The following is an 18,138-nucleotide window of genomic DNA, read 5'->3' as shown; positions in this document are numbered from 1 at the left end:
ATCCACCGTTGATTCCTATGCTCGGTGGAGTTTGAGAAGCACTGCACTACGTGACAGATTTAGAAGGCCTTCACATTTTTAAATGATCATTTCTAGAAAAAGTAACTATGAATTGTTTAGAGTAACAAGTCAATAAAAAGTGAGTAGGTGAGTTTGAAAACAAAACATATGATATTGAAAAGCATACATGATTATTAAGGAAATACTCAAGAGGTGTTATAAGAAGAGATACAGGCTATTCTTTGCTCGTTTGGCTGTTTAGAGTATTACTTCTCTTTAGAAAAGACTTGGATATGGCTTTTCAACTATTTCTGAGTGAATCAAACATAAACTGACATTTTTCTAAAAAACAGGTTTTTTTTTTTTGCATAACTTTAGGTGTGAAGATACCATTTCACCTCATGAACATAGTGAATGAATACACATACACACACATCCTTACAAGAAAACTACAGGTACCCATAATTCTCCATTTTGTTGAGGATAAAAGTTTTGAAATTCAGAATTGGAGCTCATGTGAATGACTACTTTAGCTGGCCCTAGTCGAGTTACTTAGCATTATTTTTAGTCTTAGCATACTAGCTCTGGAGCAGATAGATCCTCTGATAGAACATATCTCTCAGTAGAATTCCAACCCACTGGCTGGTCCTGAGAGGGGTGGGGTGGAGAAAGGTAGCAGTTGCCATGGTTACCCTTGACTTACACAGCATCCAGCTTAGTCCCATTGAAAGCATGTCCTTGGATTGAAGTAAAGCCATTGTTATATAGTTTCCTACAATCAACAAGGAGAGAGAGAGAGAGAGAGAGAGAGAGAGAGAGTCAATGATTTGTGAGAGGTAGTATTGGTCTTTTTTTGAGTGATTGGGCTTTATTTCTAAAATATCAATTTGCATAATTCAATAATAATATCAATTCTATCAATATCAATTTGCATAAATTTCCAAAGGTCTATCATATGTACCCCATAAGAAAACTTTAAACCATACTTTGTTTGGAACATACGATGATATTTAACAGCTTCAACAACAATTCTCCAGACGTAGGTGCTAGTAAACCTTTTCTTATAACCAGACTTATTTTATTTTATTTTTTTTGGATATTTCAAAAATATCTCTTTTGGATTTTCTAGGCAATGGATGCCTAGTGTTACATTTCCCAATCTGTTATGTTGGATAAGAATCATAAGGTCAGTCAACAATTATGTCCAAGCCACTTATCTGGGTTCTGTAAGTAGAGAAAAATATGCTTATCTCCCAACCTGAATACCATGTAACAAATTCACATCATGCTATAGATGGCTAATTCACTAAGTCTAAACCTCCATTTATAAACCTTAGACCTACAAACAGCTTTTCTTCCATTGTTTCAAATATAACTTTCATAATCTTTCAGGATTTCTCACGTCCAACATTCAGTACAATATTTCATATCCTTTCAAACACAATAACATCAATACATCCTTATGTAGTAACTGACATATAAGGCACACATAATTGAAATTTGTGCTTGAAAATCTGTCATTTACAAATTTGTTTCTTATAATAATGGTCCCTCACTTTATCATGCATAGAACTATGTCTATCCACATGTGTGTGTATCTATACTTAATATATATGCATCCATATCTTGAATACACATACACTCATATGTCAAGAAATGAAAAAAGGTTTCAGGTAATATTAATTTGGTGTCAACAGTGGAGATATAGCTGAAGTTTCTTGAGGTGAACACTTTGAAAAACATTCATCTGATTGAACAGATTTTTCTATGTAAAATGTTATTTCATATTTGTTTTTGACCTATTTTCTCAGGATTTATCACAGTTTGAATGCTTAGTAGCTATGTATTGAGTTAAGTTGACCTTCATAGACAAACCTAAGAAAACAAATAGAAAAATTTTAATGTTTTCACTTGTTGCTATTTCTGCAACTAGTTAATTTCGCACTGAGGGCCAATGTGAAATGTTACAACCTCAGACATATGGAGGTGACTCACCAAAAACAGATTGGTCTAGCCGAGTTGGGAATCAGGGCCCATGACCTTCTTCTACCTACTGTCAGCACATGTCTTTCTTTTCTGCAGAGTAAAAAGCCCAGCCCGTTGAATTTTGAGATCTGTGGGGATTATTGTGGTTATGTGCATGAAATACAAGAGATGAATGACAGCCATGACCACAAGTAGGCAGAGTTTGTGGAAGCTTTTAATGACAACTGGAGAGAAGCTTTAACTCCACCTGTAATTCACCCAGTGCTGACTGCAGGAGCACATTAAGAAGCACATAGGACAATTCAAATTTGGAAGTAGGTCTGCCACTTAGTATCAAGGCAGTCCTGGAAATTTGCTATTCTCTCTTATCTTCAGTTCCTTTATCTCTAAAAATATGATAATAATATCCTAACCAGCTGGTTGCTTAAGAGATCAAATAACACCATGCATGTCATACAACAAGGATCACTTTTGAGATGACTATATTAAAAGCAATGTCTTAAAACTTGCATTCATCCTGTATCATTGTGAAGAACTGAGGGAAATCTCAGTTTCATTATTGTTGTTGTTGTTGTTTTAAGTAGTTGTATTGTAAATTTAATCCTGGTGACTCAAGTATCCCACGTGAGGATTACAATATTTCTCAGAAACCAAGGCTAAGGGACTGATTCTGATAGATAAGTTAACTTATCCAATAGTTAAATCAACTTTCATTTCTAAACTGCACCTTTAATAAAGCTGTGAGAATTATACATTAAACAAACTTAAGGTCTTTTAATATGTAATTCATTTCATCATGCAGCATGCACATTGTAATAACAATGTGGGAAAACTATGCATTTTCAATTTCCCAAATTTTGTTGTGCATCTCAGACAGTAAGAATGTCCAAGAAAAATAATCAAGAGAGAAAAAAGAAAGCATTTCAAACTTTAATTGGAATTGCTTTCTCAAGAAGATAGGCCCAGGGCTGGAGATATGGCCTAGTGGCAAGAGTGCTTGCCTCATATACATATACCCATATACATGGGTTCAATTCCCCAGCACCACATATACAGAAAATGGCCAGAAGGGGCGCTGTGGCTCAAGTGGCAGAGTGCTAGCCTTGAGCAAAAAGAAGCCAGGGACAGTGCTCAGGCCCTGAGTCCAAGGCCCAGGACTGGCCAAAAAAAAAAAAAAAGAAGAAGAAGATAGGCCCAAACTCTGCTGTTAGACACATGTCCTTTTCTATTCAAAGCGGTTTTGAGCATGAACTTCAAAGGCCTGTATCAGGAATGTAGGAATGATTATCAGAAAAGGTAACTCACTTCCTGCCATTCCCACCTTTCCACCCAGAACATGGGAAGTTTCCTTACTCAGCTATTGCTAAAAGGATTACTGGGACCCAGGAGATTGTGGAACCTTGAACAGCTCTTCTTAGAGAGGGCTGCTTGCCAAACTGAAGTCTTAGGAAGGATTGTCCTGTGGGAAAGGCAGTGGTCTGTAAAGAAACTGAGAATGTTTATTTATAAGGGGTGCTACTTAGCACAGTAGAAACTTTCTCTCAGAAAGAGGTACATGCCTTGAGGTTCAGGAATGAGTGATCTAACAGCCCAAGAATTCTCAGGGCTGTCTAAAGGAATGGTGGCTGAGAAGGAATCTCTTGTTTTCATGAGAACTCTCCCAGGTGGTGAGAAGGATTCCCTGAAATAGTCCATTGTGGGAAGTGGCCAAGCAGTTGAGACAGGTCATAGGCACAAACTCCTAGACACAGAATGGCTTAGAAAAGGGCCTCTTTAAAAGAAAAAACCCAAAATAAAACCTTAAGGTGGATGAAGGGCATTGGTGATTCACACCTGGAATCTTTGCTACCGGAAGGCTAAGATTTGAGCATGGTGGTTCCAAGCCAGCCCGGGCAGGAAAAACCATGAGACTCTTATCTCCAACTAATTACTCAGAAAAAGCCTGTGAAGTGGCACCGTGACTCAAGTGGTAAACGCTAGCCTTGAGCAGCCTCAGATTTCAAGCCCTAGGACTGGCATACAAACAAAACAATGAAAAAACATACAGGAAAGCTTGTATTTCTTTTTCTGGGAGTAACGGAATCATGCTTGTATCTTATAAAGAACTCCAGATTGTAGTGTGACCTGTTTGGGTGATTATCTAGGCAAAAAAAAAAAAAAATGAAGTAGTAGTACTAAAAATAGACGAGATCTGCCAAAGTGGTCACAATTTTATTTTGTGGCTAACAGAGAATTCACTACCAGCATGGAGCATTAACTTATCTTTTATATTTCAATTTGATTTTTCCCATTAAAACTTTTTCTGACTATCCCTGCTTAAGCATCAATAGGGGCAAACTCATTCAAAATTCTGGAAAAAATAATGATGTTTTCTATTTAACATCCTCTATTGGAGGCTAATGCTGTAGCAAGAATTCAGAATGTGTAAAGCTTTTAGTACCACTGCTATCTTAACTCAGTGGTCTTGTTAAAGGCACATTTACTCCACAGTGATTTTTCCTCTGTAGAATAAGGGTAGTTGAATAGAGGACATTATAGCACAAGACCTAGAGGCCATAGTGGATCTATTATTTGTTTCTGTATAAAATGTCTCTGGAACACAGATATGTCCAGTAGTTTATTTTTATGTGTAGCTACTTTTGTTGAACAAGTAGTTGTTAGAGAGATTGTATGATCTTGTATAATTGGCCTGTTCCAGGAAAGAAATGTACCAACCATGGCAGAAAGGAAATACTCTTTTCTCATTGTCTACAACAAAGAGTGTTGTACAGAGTATCACAACACAAAGGTAAATGCTCTTATTTAATTACGGGAACCCTTTGTTGATTATGGAGTACATATTATAAGGTAAATATGGGTTCTTGGGTCGTCTGTAAAATTAGAATGGCCCTAGAAAAACTCAGTGGTTGGCAGGAATGACATCAGCAGTACTCACAGTGTCAGAGTTTCATTGCACAGCCCCTGAAAGGCGTTCACGGGGATTGAAGTCATGTAAGGATTGTCCATGATTTCACTGCAAGAGAGAAAGGGTCAAAAACACTTGGAAAAGAAAATGCTGGAAAAGGCTCTTGTTACACAAAGACACTTTGAATAACCTAACATAACGTAGCATTGTCTTCCTCATTTTTCAGTTTCACTGATCCTTTTTAACCAGCAGTGGTCATGTGAGGTGAGGCGTTTACCCCGGTGTGCTAAGCAAGTGAGCTTTGGGTATGGGCTGAGGTCCCGGACTCACAGAGATGTCTGGATCTGGAACACACTGCTCATAGCCACTGGAGTTTTCTACATCAATAGAAGGGTCAGGAGAAAGGGACCAATGGATTTCATTTCATGAGTATTACTAAAACGTCCTCTATTGTGAAACTGCCAGGTATATGCTTTTTGAGAACCTTTCTATGCAAGCTCAAGTGGCCCTCAGTTCAAACCTCAGGAGAAATCATAAAATAATTTCTTCTTTTATTTTTTTGGCCAGTCCTGGGGCTTGAATTCAGGGCCTGGGCACTGTCCCTGAGCTTTTGCTCAAGGCCAGCACTCTACCACTTGAGCCACAGCACCACATCTGACTTTTTCTGTGTATGTGGTACTGAGGAATCAAACCCAGGACTTCATGCATGCTGGACAAGCACTCTAGCACTAAGCCATGTTCCCAGCCGATATGACTCTTGATTGCCCACTGTACTTGGCTCAGACAAAGATCCCATAGGTTTTCTGTTCCTCAGTTTCCTGACTAAAAAATAATAACATATAAGGTGGTTGAGTGGAGCAAATGTAATGAATTGGAATGTGTTCTAAAAATGATTTAAAAATGATGACAAAGTGTTGTTTTAATTATTAATGATCCCTATTTTCAATTATTTCCATCAACAAGTGTTCTATAATTTGTCTCATCTGTTAATAAAATGGGCTGCGGATGAGGTTTGGTGGTGGAAGTAATTGTATAATATATGTGAGGCTCTAGGTTTGATATCTACCTCCATTTCTGGCTTTTTTTAATTTTTGCAGTAAGAGTCTCATGGACATTTCTATTCTGGCTGGCCTTGAACCATGATCCTCAGATCTTAGCCTTCTGAGTAGCTAGTATTACAGGCATGGGCCACCAGTGTCAGGCAGTTTTTGTTTTTTTTTTAAAGCAAAACTTCTCAAAAGAGTTCTCCAATTTATCTTCACCAATTGTCTCTTGCACACACTCCTATGATGTGTCCCCATCCCTAGCACTCTGTTGAATCTGTTCTTGTCAGAATCACTAGTGGCCCACATGACTAAATCCCACTGTCATTTCTCAGTCCCATCTTCCTTTGTCTATTAGTGTTCACACACTGAACGCTCTTTCTTCCTTGAACGAACTGCTTTACTTGGGTTCAGCCATCCACCATGACTGCATTCTAGTTCGTCAGTTACAAGCAAACTAGTACCAAATACTGTATGTTGTGCATACTTACAGTATAAAGAACACATCAGTGGAAGAAACTTTGGTCAGGTCGGGGAATATTCGAAGTCCAGTGTTGAAAATACCACTAAATTATATTTTAAAAAGAAAGGAAAGGTTTTAGATGGGAAATTAATATATAGGAAGTAGAAAGTAGGAAGTATCTGAAAGTGTGGGTTCAGAAGTCCTTCTGGAATCAAATCCTAAGTATTCTATTCCATTTCTGAGTGGCTGTGGGAAAGTTCCACCTGTGGGATGGGGCAATGTCCTTTCAAGGCACAGTAATTTAATCCCGTGTCAGTAATTTGCTCTGCTTACAATACCCTGGGGATTGATTGAAGCCAGTTGAATTCCTAGAAATAGGAATTACAGTTTCTTCCGTGTGTGGGGGGGGGCGGTGAGGGGGACTTCCTTATTTTAACTGGAAGACAGTATGTGTGTAGGGAGGGGTGGGAGGAGATGGGAGAAAGAAGAAGGAAGAGGGACACATGAGTACTAAATTCAATCTAGGCTTTCTTGTTCAGAGCTGAACATTGTGTTATCTTGCTAAGAATGACGTTTTCGTATAACAGTGACCTGTGAATAGTAGCATCAATGTCTAAAACATCTTCAGGAATGGAAAAAAATTCAAAGACCTTATCTTCCCCTCAACAAAAGTTGGCACTGTCAAATGTCAAGACTAAAAGTTGTCATTAATACCATGATATAAACACTTAACTCTGTGCTACATCGTATAGACAAAGCAAAACAAAGATGCTTTGGCCCCTCTGCTCACAAAGCCTGACTAAAGCAAGGTTCTCTGATTTACAAAAGACTAAATTTCATCATTTGTGCCCTTTCTTCCCCTGTGAAATAACTTCAGTACCTATTTCTAAACAGAATTGACCAGTTATCAAGATTCGGTTTCCTTCTGTCTTATGATAGCACATTTTAAGCCTATATGTACACAATGACATTTTCTCCTTTTTGTCTCTCGGAGCGGGTCTCTTGTCCTCATACTTCTTGCTGACAGTTTTGAATAGATATTTAATATGTGAACTACTTCATCTGATACCTTTGCTCATTAAGAAGCAATTTGAATGAAGCCATGCGTCATTAAAATGCTAGCATCCTAGGGAGGGGCCTGGAAGATATTGGCATTAAAGATTCTCAAGAGAAAGCAGATGGGATGAGAAAGGAGTTACACTTACAGGAACTTCAGGAGGGGGAGCTCTTTCAGGGCATCAGGGTCTATGGAGGTTAAGCTTCTGGTGTTCCTGATTTCTCTGTAAAAGACATGGAAGCACAGTCACCAGAGTCTATCCATAAACATAAGTGAGGTTTCACAGAATCCACGAGAAAAGGGTATGCGTATGTGTTGTTGAGTGATTATTGTGCTCTAGTAATTGCCTCCGTGGATAAGAATTCTCAAAGGAGGGGCTGGGGATATGGCCTAGTGGCAAGAGTGCTTGCTTCGTATACATGAAGCCCTGGGTTCAATTCCTCGGCACTACATACATAGGAAAAGCCGCAAGTGGCACTGTGGCTCAAGGGGTAGAGTGCTAGCCTTGAGCAAAAAGAAGCCAGGGATGGTGCTCAGGCCCTGAGTCCAAGGCCCAGGACTGGCAAAAAAAAAAAAAAAAGAATTCTCAAAGGAACATAATGGTTGTGTCCATCTTGCTTCAATGACTTGATTTCTCAGTCCATTTGAATTTGTGGACTACCTTTGGACTCTTAGAGGGTGTTTGTTTTTCCTCCCTTTTGGCTTTAGAGAGAGAGAAAAAAAACAACCCAGACGCTGCTCCAATGGCATGATAATTGTTGAGGACAATTATCTTTAATATTACCAAGAGCCAGCATCCTGACCAAGACCACAGGGCCCTGGAGTGGGAGGTTAAGTGCGTCATCCGATGGTTGAGAGTCTTGCAAAAGGAGGGGTGAGGTCTGGTTGTTGCTATTTCAGATGCAGAAGACAAAATGAACCTTAATAGTCCTCTTGAGTTTATTTTACAATGTCAATCATTTAAGACTCTTCTGCAGAAATATTGTGATATTCCAAGTACCTGTCATTTACAGATATATATATATATATGTGCATATATATATGCGGATCGAGAATGCCATTAGCATGAGTGAAACAAAACACTGCTAGTAATGAGCTGTTGCTAGTCAAATTACACACTCTGAACATATGTGGATTGGTCAAAATGCTTAAAGGCAAGCATATGTAAGAACATGGGAAGAACTGGAGCCTTTCTCCTCACAGATACCTTCTGATACTTGATTTCTATGGGTCTCTGGGTTCAGTCTGATGCTACCAGTCAGAAAGCTTAGGATCTGACTTCTGTAGGTCTTAAAACTATCTTATCGAAGGGAAATTTGCACCCCACAAAGTTCATCCGTTGTAAATCTACAGTTTAAAAATATTTACCAAATTCCCAGAAGTGAGCAACCAAAGTAACCGTATTAGCAGATAATCCCCGTTCCCCGCCTCATGCCTAGAAATCACTGATCACTGAACTCTTCTTTTTGTCTCATTCTTCCTCCTCTTCCTCTTTGTTTTCTTCCTCTTTACAGTTCTGGGACTCAAACCCAGGTCCTAACATGCTAGGTCATCACTCTAATATGACTTGTCCCTATTTTCTATCTCTATAAATTTGCCATATCTGGACATTGCCTATCTATGACATCCTATGATGTGGTTAATCTGTGGTTAACCGCAGGGTATCTGTGATGTTTTCTTCTTTTCCTTTACCTTGAAGTCTTTGGGCTTCATCCATGTGGTAGTACCTATTAGAAGTTTTCTCTGCTGAAAATTCAAGTGGACCTGAGATCGAATCTTGGTTCTGCTACTTTGGGCTACCTGACTTTGGGCACGGTGTTTCCTTGGCCACTCCATTTCCTTGGTATGATCTTCTCACCCCTAGTTTACAAGCTCTATGAAAGAGGTACAGCTGCAGCACATCCCCTTTCTAAAGACTCTTCCTCTATAAGGGCTTCCTGTAGCTAAAAGCTTTCTATAAACAATGGTTTTATTATTGTCATTCTTGCAAGTACAATGAAAGCTAGAACAGACATCAGGACTTGGGGCTGAAGGGGTTGCAATGTTTTTACAGAAGAGGTTTTACAACTCTGCTGGGCACACAGTCAGGACGCAGGAGGATAGCCTTCCGAGTGGAACGCAAAAGCGCAGTGCCCATGGGCATCTGACCATAGGAAGTCCTCTCTATGCAAATGAACTCTAGGAAATAGAAACAAAGAGATTTTTTCTTTTTTTGCTATTTTCTTTTCATCTTGTTTGTTCCTGTATGTGTCTTTGAGAGTGTCAGGGGAAAGACAGAAATGGAAGGACAAAGGCTAAACAAATGTAGCACTGGTATCTACTTGCTGCTGTGTTGAAAACGTACTCTACAACTTGTGGGTGGAGATGGGAGGGAAAAGGTGGGAGAGTGTGGGTAGGGGTGACGCTGACTTAGAAAACTGTAGCTCCTCTGTATATTACCTTTGTAATAATAATAACAACAATTTTAAATGTGCTAGGTTAAATATTTCAACTAAGCACATTGCCTCAGAAACAGACCTCGGAAAAGAAAGGTTGGAATCTCTGACAGTTGAAACCACCCATTTCTCCTCCTCCCTACACACATAGTTTTACGGTCGATGAGAATTAACCTTACTGCTCCCTCCATTTTACTCATTTAATAACTTTATTCACCCAGGTGACTCTAACCTAGGCAAATAACTTTATTGTTAATTATAGGAACTTTTTTTGATAGTACTGGGATTTGAACTCAGAGCTTCACAAATACTAGTCCTCTAGCACTTGAGCCATAACCCCAACCCTTTTTTGATTTTCTTTTCTTAATTTTCTTTTTTTTCTTTTTATTTATTTTTTATTTTTTCTTTTCTTAATTTTCAAGTAGGGTTTCACTTTGACTAACCTGGACCATGATCTTCCTACCTCTAGCCTCCTATGCAGCCAGGCTAACTAGATGCGATGAAGTTTCACTAACACTTTACTGGCTAGGAGCCGTGATTCTCCATTTCCTTCTTTTGTGAGTAGCTGGGATGAACACAGTCTGAGCCATTACAGGAACTACTTGAAAAACCTGCAAATGTTTCCACTAAAAGAATCAAGTGTTTACATCAAGGCTTTTAGAACCACTCACTTCATCCTTTGCTGGGATGTTGCTCAGTGCAACACTAGTCTAGCATGCACAAGGCCCTAGGTTTGGTCCCCAGGACTGAACAACAAATTGTTACCTTGCTGTAACTGTGAATTCTAGATTATTAAGGCATGATTTGTACCCAACCAAGACCCTCCATGGGAAAAAATATTCTCTTTAAACCAGCCTTTACTTCTTATCCTAGTTTTAAAACTGAAAGGCCTAGGTCTTTGGATTTCCTTCTGTTCTATGGAGGTGGCCCTCTCACTTCCCCAGATTAACAAGCATCTTCTTGCCACACCTTTCCATTTGAAGAGGAGGACTCCAGCTGCTGTCCGAGACAAACACATGGAAAATAAGAGAGTTTGAAAATTGAGTGTGTTTTGCCATCTGGAAGATTGCCCCATAAGTGATAAGTTTTGAACAAGTAGACTTGGATGAGCGAAGCTAACGGATGTCACAATGAGTAAATGCAGCCCACAGCGTGAGCTTTAAAAGGTGAAAGGGAAATGATCATTGCTGTTAGTGACAGCTGTTTAAATAAGGCTGGCAACTTCCATAGGCTCTGGAAAAGGAGAAAGGTGTGAGCGAGGCTACAAGGAGAGAGAAGACACATGGAAGATGGAGCTTTGAGGGGCAGGTAAAAAGCAGGGGAGGCAGAGAGAGAGAGAGAGAAAGAGAAAGAAAGAAATACCACAAGCAGAGAAAAGAAGCCGTTTTCTGAGGTGAGAAGACAGTTCAACACTTGCTGAAAAGTGTGAAATTTCAAAAAACTTCCCCTGAAGCAAAGAAGCAGTGAAGTAAGCATAGACTACCAAGAGCCTAGCTAAATGGAAAGAGAAAAGGTTAGACACAAATGCAGTGTAACCCTTTCAAAGACAGAAAGAATGGAGGCCTGGAGGTTGGGACTACAGAACCTCTCACTAGAAAAGTTAGGAGATGTCTCACCCACCCATCCACCCAGTACTATTTCATGAACCAGAAATGAATGTTACTCGCCTTAGGGCTGTTGCACATTTTTCTTCTTGTTTATTTCTTTTTTTTTTTGGTCTGGGCCCTGTCCCTGAGTTCTTTCGCTCCAGGCTAGAGCTCTACCACTTTGAGCCATACTGCCACTTCTGGTTTTCTGGTGGTTAATTGGAGATAAGTCTTAAGGACTTTCCTACCCTGGCTGGCTTTCAACAAAGATCCTCAGATCTCAGTTTCCTGAGTAGCTACGATTACAGGTGTGAGCCACCAGCACCCAGCTTCTTGTTTATTTCTTTATCCACCCAAACTAACACAATAAGCATGGATACAATTCTTAAAACATAAAGCACATGGTTTATAGTGGTTATTTCTCCCATAGGAAAGCAAAGACGACAGCATTTTTTACTTTTTGTTTTATTTGGTCTCAAGGACAGAAGTAAAAATAAAGGTATGCCAAAACGAACAACACAAAAACCAGAAGAAACAAACAAAACAGGTGCTGGTGGCTCATGCTAGTAATCCTGTTGACTCAGCGGACTGAGATCTGAAGATCACTGTCTCTTATCTCCAATTAAACACCCCAAAGTGGAAAGTAGAGCTTTGGCTCAAGTAGTAGAGTACAAATGTTAAGAGAAAAAGCTAAGGGACAATGTCTGGACCCTGGCTTGAAGCCCTAGTAATGGCATGCACACACACACACACACACACACACACACACACCATCCAAACTTTAAATCCCACACAAATGATGTATATGCTGTGGTTTGAGAAAAATATGCAGTACCAGATATGTTACTTAGGGTATCTTTTTCTATGAGATTGGGCTATTTATCTGAGAACATTAAAGCTTCCTAATAAGAAAAAGCTCCTTTTAGGAAGATTTAAAAGTAGAAAGAAACTGACGGTATTTCTTCTCGGGTGAGTTAGTCCTCCCAATGAAATAAGGAGAGCATAGTCTTCAGTGATGCAGTCAGTAGGCATCCTCTTCACCTTGTAGACAACCAACAAAGACAAAGGTTAGGTTACTGGTGTGTTCCAGCTAGAGGCAACACTGGGCCTCAACTGAGATTCTCTAACTTCCGATAACAGTATTCCCCTATCTTTAAAATTATGTTTCAAGACCATTCATCATAATAAAAAATCAAGTCTTGCATTATTAATTCCCCTTTATTGAATTTCAAATAAAATTAGACTTTTACACAAGTGTAATATTGATGTCCAGCCTACAGTGTGATCACAAATTCATAGATCACTAGTTCAGTATATATCAGGTTCCTTTAATCATTTTTTTTCTAGATTCTGGATTTTTTTTTCTTCTTCTCCTGAGAAACATTAATTCTCAGTAAGAGCCATGAGCAGAGAAATAGACTTGCTCAAAACAACTGGCATTTGGCCAACATTCCCTAGTGTCTCCCAAACAATATGCAGAAACATTTGAGTGAGAGATGAAGGAGCCTAAGGAAGGGGGAAGAGGAAGAAAAGGAGCATGAAGGCTTAACTCTTGCTGCTGTTAAGGAGCTTTCCAGCAACTGATTTCATTCCTTATGTTCTCCCATTTACACATCCACCTTAGTTATTCAGTAGGCTTTAGATCATAGCGCTTCGCTGTGATTCTCATCTTTAGAGATTTTTTCCTACAACCTGAGTATCTCTAGTTTATGATTCAAACCGTGCCAATCTGAGAAACAACCAGAAGGTGATATGAAGCCGATGTGGTAGCAATTCACCTGCGAACTTAGATGAGGCAGTAGATGTGGTAAAGACAAGCCAGCATTCCACATTCACCAGGTGTGCCAGGGTCAACCCTCACATAACAACAACAGCAACAAAAAGGTTAAGAGGAACCTAAGAAATCTACAGTAATCAAAGCTTTCCACAACACTAGATCCTTCAGAAAAGGAAGACCTAAGAACTCAGGGGAAACTGTCCATTTTAATGCTTAGATTCCAGAGAATAATGGACAGCCTCTTCAGTGTGACTGAATAAACAGACATGATCTAAAGGTAACAGACCAAGGGAGGGAACGAGTAAAGCCTGTCCATTCAGATTCTCCTCCACATCTCCACAGGGTATGTTCTTCCTCCCAGATACGAGACAGGACCTCTCTAGGACAAAGGTCTTATGAACTACTATCAGACTTATAGGCCAAGGAATTTTTTTAATGTATTTATTTATTTTAATGCCTATCTCTTGCACAGGAAGTCGGAGGGAAGCTTGAATAATATTTCTTGGTTTTTGTGGCTGACTCCGGGGGAGGAGAGGTTTTAGTTTCTATCATCCACCTTGGGGATAGAGTACTGGTTTCTATGCTTGCTTCAGGGGAGCAATGAGGGTAGAAGATAGGGTAGGAGAGAGGCGGATGCTGCTTTGGAGGCCTTCCAACAGCCACTAGTTTAAAGTGCTCAGCATGCCAGCACCAGACTCCCAGTATTATTTTCTAAACTCAAAGGGCCAATGAGAATGAGAAAGCTTCATATCACCTCATGGAGATGATTTATAATAAGATATCGGAAAGGAAGAGGGGCTATTCCAGCCTGCATAATTGGCATTATAAGAAATACAAGGGCAATAATGTTATGTTATTGAAAACAAAACTGAACAAGAATATTAACCTAAACCCTAGCTCTCAGCTAGTCCTCAACTTGGAGTCGTGCTTCAATTTGATTTCCAGTGTTTTTATGGTCTGATTTTAGGTGCCTATGTTTCCAAAAAAAAAGAGAGAGGCAGATTACTTTGAGCTCTGGTTGGTTCAGTGAGAGGAGAGATTAAAATTAAATAAATATTGGATACATTATATGCAATTTGTTTTGGAGATCTGGGAGGCAGAAGGAAATATTTATCCATTACTTAACTTTCTTAAGATGTTTATATGTGAGCAAAGCTATAGTTTTGTTACTTTAAATACTTAATCAATTTAACAGCTGTTAAATTAAGACCTTCAATTGATTAGAATGAAGTAGACCCATATTGCAGAGAACTAGTTGCTTTACTCAAAGTCTATTTATTTCTATTTATTTCCCTAAATTCAAGGGATTGATCCCAGGGCCTCAAGCTTAATTATTAATCTTGTCCCTTTGGTTTTGGTGGTCCTGGGGTTTAAGTAGTCTAAATCTTCTACAATACTCAGACAAAAGGTAAGAATCATAATTAGGCTAATTATTCTATTTTCAATCATTGGGATTTGGTTTTAGTTTAATTAAATAATTTTGTGTTTTAAAAATCCCTAATGTATTTTATTATCAATGACTAATTTCAAGTCCAATGCATGTTGTAGGAATTTCTAATTTTTGAAAGGTTTGTTTCATCTGATTACAAGTGGAATGCATATTTTCGTTTAAAAAAGAAATAAAATCCCCCATCACAAGCTGAGTTCTAGTGTATCATAACTCCTATAGTCCTAGCTACTCAGGAGGCTGAGATCTGAGGATTGTGGTTCAAAGGGAGCCTGGAAAGACACATTCTCTAGATTCTTATCTCTTACTAATCAGCAAAAAGCTGGAGTTGGAAGCATGGCTCAAGTGGCAGAGTACTTGTTCTGTGTAGAGAACAAAGGAGGCATTATGTTACCTGACTTCAAAATATACTACCAAGTGGCGCTGTGGCTCAAGTGGTAGAGCACTAGCCTCTGTGTACTTAGAGGTTGGTAAATACAATGAAAATAACAATCCCCACTTCCTAGAATTTTGGGTTTGTTGTTTTTTTTTGAGAATTAAAAGATATAAGTTTAATGTCTAAAATGTATCAAACACTTGCAGATGGATAGGATTTTTGTTATTTGTTAGTATTTCATTGGTACGGTGTGGAGGGGTGTCTCCTAAAACTCTCCATGCTAAAGGCTTGGTCCTCAGAGTTGCATTATTGGGAGTTGCCATGGAGCTGCAGGAGAGTTAGCCTAATGGACGTTCACTGAACATGCTCTCCAAAGGGATTATGGAATCCTGCTCGCTTTCTGTCTCTCTTTGCTTTCTGGCCCATGAAGTCAGTCATTATCTAGGCAACATGCACCCCCAGGCGCCCGTGCATGCGTGCGCACGCGCGCGCGCACACACACACACACACACACATTACCTGACATATACACAGTTCATGGGAACAGTAAGAAACTAGGGTTCAAATCCAGAGGTAGCTATTGGCTTCCCTCCTGTCAAATCTCACTACACAATGTTTTGATTTCCTAGCGAAGGGAAAAATAGTAGTTCTGCACGATTGTGAGCAGGCTCTGGAGTCACGTAGGTACTCAGTATAGACTGACTGGTTCACTCACATTCACACCAGTAATAATTCACAGCCTTGTAATAAAATGAATAACAATGGAAACAAAGTTGGCATTCATTCCCCAACTGTTGGGGTTATTTCTCTGACCCGGCTCAGAGGCTTATTTCTTTCTCTCTTATTACCCTCGTATCGTCCTCTCCCCTAACCCTCGGCCTGCAGGTCTGTCAGGGTGGGACGTAGGGGTGACTCCGGCCTGGCGTGCGCGTGACCCGCGTGGTAATGTGGCCGCTATCCTTCCCTGGGAGCTAGCGTACATAGACCACGGAGTAGGCTTCTGAGAGCAAACTAACTTTATTGAGGGAAGGTCAAGGGGAGATGATTCCTAAGGGAGGGGGTTGGCCAGGATTCCGATAGGCTAAGCGGCTGTCACGTGACTCCCAAGGGGCTGGTCACTTGACCTCCAAGGGGCTACGTCACTCTGAGGGCGCCAAACCAGGGCGGGGCTGGTAGGCGCCAGGCTGGCTGCCAGCTAAGTCGGGGGTCTATTTGCCCAACCGGTTTCTCCGGATTCCAATGTAGAGAGGATGGAAGGGCCGCATTCCCCAACTGGGGGAGGTGCCTCAAGCCCCTTCCATCCAGGGGAGAAAGATGGACCCCAACACCCAACCACCCCCCCCCCAGAAGAGTTTAATATGAAATTAGGATGGATTAACATAAACCGAGTGAGAACAAGTTAAGGAGTTAACCATAAGTATAAGTTTTGACCTATGACTCAGAAACCAGCTCCCCCTATTGCCTTCCTGAGCCCCCAAATTGTCTGTCCAGGGTGGTCTGTGTTCCACTTTGCCTTATACTCACATGTGAGTCATCTTACTCAAATTGAAGAAGGAATGTGAGTCCAGGTGCTGCAGAGTGGCATCTATAGATAAGTAGCTGAATGTCACAAAAACAGAAGATAAAGCAGAAAGTTAGTATTACAAAGTAGAAAGTTGTATGATATATGTACATATATAGTATGCTATCATATATACATATATGTACATATATGTGTGTAAATAATTTGTTTTCAAGTACTAGGGCTTAAACTCAGGGCCAGGGTGCTTTCCCTTTGGTTTTATACAAAGCTGATGCTCTATCACTTGAATCACACCTCTGCTTCTTGCTTCAGATGGGTTCATGGGAGATAAGAGCCATAGGCTTTCCTTTCCTGGTCTGGCTTTGAACTCTGAATTACAGATCTCAGGATCCTAAATTGTCAGAACTATAGGCTTGAGCTACCAGCACCTGGCTTTAGTATACTGGATTTTTATTTATTTATTTATTTATTGCCAGTTCTGGGGCTTAGACTCAGGGCCTGAGCACTGTCCCTGGCTTCTTTTTGCTCATGGCTAGCATTCTACTGCTTGAGCCACAGCACCATTTCTGGCCTTTTCTATATATGTGGTGCTGAGAAATCAAACCCAGGGCTTATATACAAGGCAAGCACTCTACCACTGGGCCATATTCCCAGTTCCAGATTTTTTTTTTTTCCTGGTCCTGGGGCTTAAACTCGGGGACTGGGCACTGTCCCTGAGTTTCTTTCTGCTCAAGCCTAGCATTCCTCCACTTGAGCCACCAATCCATTTCTGGCTTTTTTGGTAATTTATTGGAGATAAAAGTCTCACAAACTTTCCTCCTCAGGCTGGAAAAAGAATCAGGACCTTCAGATCTCCTGCTCCCGAGTAGCTAGGATTAGAGGTGTGAGCCACTATTTGTGAGCCCAGTGTATACTTTTGGGATGTAACTTCTTTGTCAGGGGCTTCCCAGATCATGCAAAAAGCACCACCCACATGCATTCTCCCAACTATGCTGAAATGGTTTGTTACTTTTTTTTTTCAGATCCTATGGCACCTAAACCTTCCCAATACCTTATTTCCTATTCCTCTTAAGATCTCAATTGTCACTTCCTTTAGACACTTTCTCCCAACTTCTTGATGAGGTTATAATTCCCATGCTGCATCTTCATAGCAACACAAACTTCTCCTTTCACTAATTATCATAACATCATGCACATTTCCAGTGGGTTGGATGATATTTAATTAATATTATCTTATTAGACTATAAATTCTGTGTGTTTTTGCCACTGAATCTTTAGTGGTTTTCCTATTTCTTGGTTTGTAGTACCATTCAATATATTTAAGTACAATGCATCTTGATTGATGACACACCTTTCATCATTCTCCCCATCACTCTCCAACACCCTCTCCTCAATTTTCCCAGTTTTATAGGATATGAATTAGAATATTATGTCTGCATTAGCTCACATCCTCTTCTCATTTGTCTGCCCCTTACCCCTTGACCTCCCTTCCCACACCTTTAAGGATCAGTTTCCTGGTATTCATTTTGTTAGACTGTGAG

The 18,138-nt window shown here is 40.0% G+C and overlaps 1 protein-coding gene across 1 annotated transcript in view; it reads right to left on the bottom strand.

Moving 5' to 3' along the window:
- Nucleotides 1-18,138, bottom strand: part of Tshr (thyroid stimulating hormone receptor) — a 98,948-nt gene that overhangs the window by 27,649 nt on the left and 53,161 nt on the right. The window contains exons 4-8 of the mRNA XM_048362492.1: nucleotides 16,600-16,674; nucleotides 7,603-7,677; nucleotides 6,426-6,500; nucleotides 4,922-4,999; nucleotides 704-772 (exon numbers count right to left, since the gene is read on the bottom strand). Of these exons, the coding sequence (XP_048218449.1) occupies nucleotides 704-772; nucleotides 4,922-4,999; nucleotides 6,426-6,500; nucleotides 7,603-7,677; nucleotides 16,600-16,674 (372 nt within the window). The remainder of the gene's footprint in view (nucleotides 1-703; nucleotides 773-4,921; nucleotides 5,000-6,425; nucleotides 6,501-7,602; nucleotides 7,678-16,599; nucleotides 16,675-18,138) is intronic.

This window comes from Perognathus longimembris, chromosome 14, assembly GCF_023159225.1.
Source record: "Perognathus longimembris pacificus isolate PPM17 chromosome 14, ASM2315922v1, whole genome shotgun sequence".
In the NCBI taxonomy this organism is placed as follows: domain Eukaryota; kingdom Metazoa; phylum Chordata; class Mammalia; order Rodentia; family Heteromyidae; genus Perognathus; species Perognathus longimembris.
This window is presented reverse-complemented; position numbering and strand designations above follow the sequence as displayed.